We start from the raw sequence: 4837 nt of genomic DNA, 5'->3' as shown, positions 1-4837 counted from the left end.
CTTTAGGGGAGGGTGAGTGTTCATCAGTCATTGTAAAACTCACTTGCAATTGTCAACGTGCTTAACCTACTTGCCTCCCTTGCTAAGTACAACATGTCAACGGAGGATTTGTTAATGAATTACGTTTGCTTTAATATTTACTGCTTGGTTGCCACGACTTTCATGAATTGATTATTATTTCCGCTGCTATCTGATTGAATGTTAATGAAAGTACTTCGTGGATGAATGTTGGTGAACGATAGGCTGGCTAGTTAAGCAAGAGTGCTTTAACTAGCGCCGCACGGCCCTTCACAACGGTGTGAAAAAGACGGACCGTGACACCTTGTCACTCATCACTCACACACCTGCTTATTGTAACAAAATAACCTTTACATTCCAATACTCAAACCAAAGAAGTTTAAGATCTCTTTCCTTCTTAATTTATTATCATCACAAAAGTTGAGCATTAACCAAAGGGGAAATGTGAAAACTTAAAAGTAGAGCATTCACCAACGGGAAATGTCTCGTCGCTGCGAGTAGAAGCTCCTCTTTTGTTCTCATAACCTGGGTAATCCCATATATAGAATTCCACCCTCTCAGCCAGGCTCAGCCCACACTCCCCTGCCAGCTCCTCTATCTCCCACTTGCTGAATGGATGAGCCGTCTTGTGGGTGACGTGCACTTCTCCACCCCCAGCCAGCATATCCACTGCACTCCCAAAGAAACCCTTCACCAACTCCTGGTGAAGCCTGCGTGCATTTAGTTATCTTAATTAATTATTATTTACCACATATATATATATATATATACAGTATTCCTAAAGAATTAAACTTACAGAATTTGCATATGATTGTGTTCTGGGAGTATAAAGCCAGCGTGGGGGAAGTTAAACACAATTCTGTCGAAGGGGAGACGGGAGAGGGAGGGGTGAAGGCTCATGGTGTGGGCATCCACTTCATGAATAATGGTACATTCCAGGCTCTCCAGTCTTTCCAGGTTGCCTCTCGCACTTGGATGCTTCCGCATTACCTCATCTGATGGTTGACATAGAAATTAATCAAGGATAAAAAGTGTTGTATTATGTTACTGCGCATTAAGTAGTGGTTAATTAGTAGCAGCTGTTAAAAGTTAGAGAATGCACCAACCTTTGGGGTCGAGAGAAGTAGCGAAAATGTTGGAAGCAGAGCCAAAAGCGTCGGCGAGGGAAGCTGCAAATGAGAAGTTGCCCTCCCCCACAAGCAGTATCCTATGAGAGCTGCGGTAATGCTTTATCCATTTGGCCTCCTCCTTCCCAACCCAACCACAGGATTCCCGATCACCCAATTCTTCCATTCCCAGCATTCTGTGGCGAGAGCTTCTTCAATTTTCACCCCCTATAAATAGATTGCCTGGAGCATGCAGTACCGTGCATACGCGTGTGCTCCATATATACATAAGCATCAAATTCAACAGTGGAATCGAACTCAGTGATTCTTTTTTGATTATTTGTCTTTTTTGAGAGGTGTAACAGTCAGTCGTCGCAGCATGTGGTTGTATATATATATATTGATAAGTTAATTTCCAAAGTACGTTATAATTAATATTTAATTGATTTGTGGGAGGAATGAGACGCCTCCTAGTTTTCCTCCCCATGCGCATGCATATGAGAAATAATTTCAGTATGCTTTATTATCCATACAACTGAATTATTTAAATGTTTTCCTTGAAGAATTTAATTTGCAGCCTAATATTTTTTTTCCCCATTTTACCTTTCACAATATAGCTATACAAAATACTTGTAGTCTACAAAAAAGGTGGTCATTGTGAAAAATTGGCCCCCCTTTTTATGATGGTAACACAATTGGAGCCTATGGTGTATAGAGGAATTGATGATGATGATGATGGAGATATAAAATAAAAAGTGGCATACCTTGCAAGTGCCACCAATATGTTAAGAAAGCAAATAGTACACACACACACACATATATATAAACTCAATTCATCACAAAAAAATCTATGACAAGAATTTTTCTCTAAGGGAAATGGAAATTTGTTGGCATTGATTGGTTCGTTGTGAAAAATTCAACTGAAATAAAGATGTCAAATCACTTATGAAAAAATCTTATAATGTTGGCATGAGCTGTCATTAAAATTAGAGAGATTTTAGGGATGAACCTTGAATGTAAATCCCTTTTTTTTTTTTTTTTTAAAGAAGGACGATACCTCCATTTATTTATTGATAACCCCTCACTTTTAGCGGAGAAATACCGTGGTTACAAGACAATCAATGGGAGATAACAAAAGACAAACATTAAAAATTTCCCAAAGTACAGCACCAACACCAGCCAAAACCGGGTTACAAGTCCAAACAAAACGAAACAAATCAGGACCTACAAAACAAACCTCACACAACAAAACAAAACAAAAGATAAACAGCAAAAAACATAAGGAAAAACCAAAAGGAAATCAGTTAAACATATCTCATATAAGCCATACACATCTTCTCCAATTTATACAAATAATTGCTAACTCTAGGGAGTTGACTACTATTTGTAAACAAACTATTCATCCCCATAACATCTTGTCGAGTCAAGACATCTGCTACTTTGTTCCCTTCTCTATACAAATGATTTATTGAAAAATCCACTCCCTCCAATAAACCAATAAGATGCTCCCAAAAATCCCACAAATACCACAATGAGCACTTCTTGACTCTAATCCAATAAACTACAATATTCGAATTACATTCAATATCGATACAGGTATGACCCAACTGTTTGCAAATTTTTATTCCCTCCAACACAGCTCTCAATTCAGCTTCATTATTTGAACAAGAACCAAAATATTTTGAAAAACCAAATACAAAAGAACCTGTATGGTCTCTAAGAATACCACCACCACCCGCCAGCCCTAGGTTCCCCAGGTTGGTCTCATCCAAATTTAGTTTCAACCTCCCTTGCCTCGGTTTTAGCCATCTTACACTTTGTATAGTTTTAATTCTTTTATTCACAATTTACACTTTCAGATTCTGTAATACCCGAAAATCAGCATCCTTTAACTGAACCATTTATGTCATGTTCCTACTCAAAACCCCCACCCAATACTTAATGGAGAGCCACACATTAGTACTACTCTCTAATTTTCCTCCCATTCTAAGCACATATCTCCTTCTCCACAGCCTCCAAACTATTAAACAAGGAATTAAACCCATCAATGAACCCAGTTAAGAGAACCTAAAAGCCCTATTAAAACACATTTGGACTCTTTCTTTCCAACTTTGTTGCCTAAGGAAAGGAACACCTACTTCCACCAAAACCTTCCTCCAAACCTCAGAAGTAAGGTCTTCCTTATTTAACACATGCTCCGAATCTTCTGATTGCCTCATCTCACAACAATTACACGTCGAAACCAGAGGAACCCCCACCCTTCTCACCTTTTCATCAACACTTAGGCACTCAAAAGCAGCCTTCCACATACAAATAGAAATTTTCTTTGGTAACCATTTATTCCAAACCCACTTAGCCCAATCAAATTTTGGAGCTCTAACTCTGATAACATCCCATGCAGATTTTGTATTAAAGTAGCCATCCTTTTCTGGGAGCCATAACAGAATGTCCGAAGACTTTCTAAGATTTCTCACCTTTTCCATCACTTCATCCGCTTTACTAAACCCCAGAATCCTTTGCAAATTTTCCACATCCCACGCATTGTTGATAACCAAATCTTTTAATTTGATATGAGATTGTGCATCATTTGGACAATTCGCAAACAAAGGTCCCGAATCTAGAAACTTATCATACCACAATTTTACATCTCCTTCTCTAACCTTCCACTTAGATTTACTTAACAGATCAGGCATACCCTGTAAAATTTTCCTCCAAAAGGAAGAATCTAATCCATGCGATTTGCAAAGAGCAATATGTCCTCCTTTCACATATTTAGCTTTAAAAAATCTAACCTATAAAGAATTCTGCGTTAATAAATGCCAACCAAACTTCATGAATAAAGAACATTGCACTTTCGAAATGTCCTTTACTCCAATGCCCCCCTCCTCCATAGGAACACACAATTTCTTCCAAGCCCTCCATTTCTTTTTTTCTTTTCCATCCTTAAATCCCCAGAAAAAAGAAGCAAACATACCTTGCATCTTTTTAATCACCAGTTTCGGTACATTTATTGAATGTAAATCCCTTGTTTCAAGGGTTACCCCTTATTCTAGCAATAATCTTTATATATCCAAATATAGGTCTCAATAATCTTCTATATAATGTGTATCTCCATCTATGTAAACTGAATAAAAGAAAACATACAATTTTTATTTCCAAAGTTTGACATGGTATCAGAGCAAGGCACAGAGTCTATATTCTCCAAGAAACCGTCGTCACAATAATAAGGACAGACGATAACATCTGGCGGTGCTCCTTGAGTGCCTCAGAAGAGCCAAACCCTTCTCTACCAATGGATCAATAAGTGTCATCTGCATATTCGCCATAACTGTTGTAGAATCAATCCATGTGGTGTTTGATGAGTCTAATCGCTTTTCCAAAAAGACAGATGAAGATAATCTAGAAATAAGAAAAGGATTAGAGAATCTTATGTTTGTTTATGCTTTTATGTTTTTTTTTTTTTTTGTGAGAATAGCGTTGAATATTACTATCCATGTAACGACCTCAAAATTATATATATATATATATATATATATATATATATATATATATATATATATATTAACTGTTCTGATACCCTCTACTATGAAACTCGGGCCTTAGCAGGCACCGGGGTAATCCTATATACAATATTCATACCTACGCAGCAGAAACATAAACCATATATCCATACATACTATACAATACCAGAGTTCAATACATTCAAACCATAG

The 4837-nt window shown here is 37.4% G+C and overlaps 1 protein-coding gene across 1 annotated transcript; it reads right to left on the bottom strand.

Annotated features, from left to right (window-relative positions):
* Positions 1 to 445: 445 nt before the first annotated feature.
* On the bottom strand, positions 446 to 1311 carry LOC131150196 (uncharacterized protein At4g26485-like). The gene is made up of 3 exons (XM_058100791.1): positions 1125 to 1311; positions 815 to 1013; positions 446 to 728 (listed from the first exon to the last, which is right to left on the bottom strand). The coding sequence occupies exons 1-3, from the start codon at positions 1309 to 1311 to the stop codon at positions 446 to 448; spliced, it is 669 nt and encodes a 222-aa protein (XP_057956774.1).
* Positions 1312 to 4837: the final 3526 nt, after the last annotated feature.

The sequence above is a fragment of the Malania oleifera genome, chromosome 1 (assembly GCF_029873635.1).
Source record: "Malania oleifera isolate guangnan ecotype guangnan chromosome 1, ASM2987363v1, whole genome shotgun sequence".
NCBI lineage: Eukaryota > Viridiplantae > Streptophyta > Magnoliopsida > Santalales > Ximeniaceae > Malania > Malania oleifera.
This window is presented reverse-complemented; position numbering and strand designations above follow the sequence as displayed.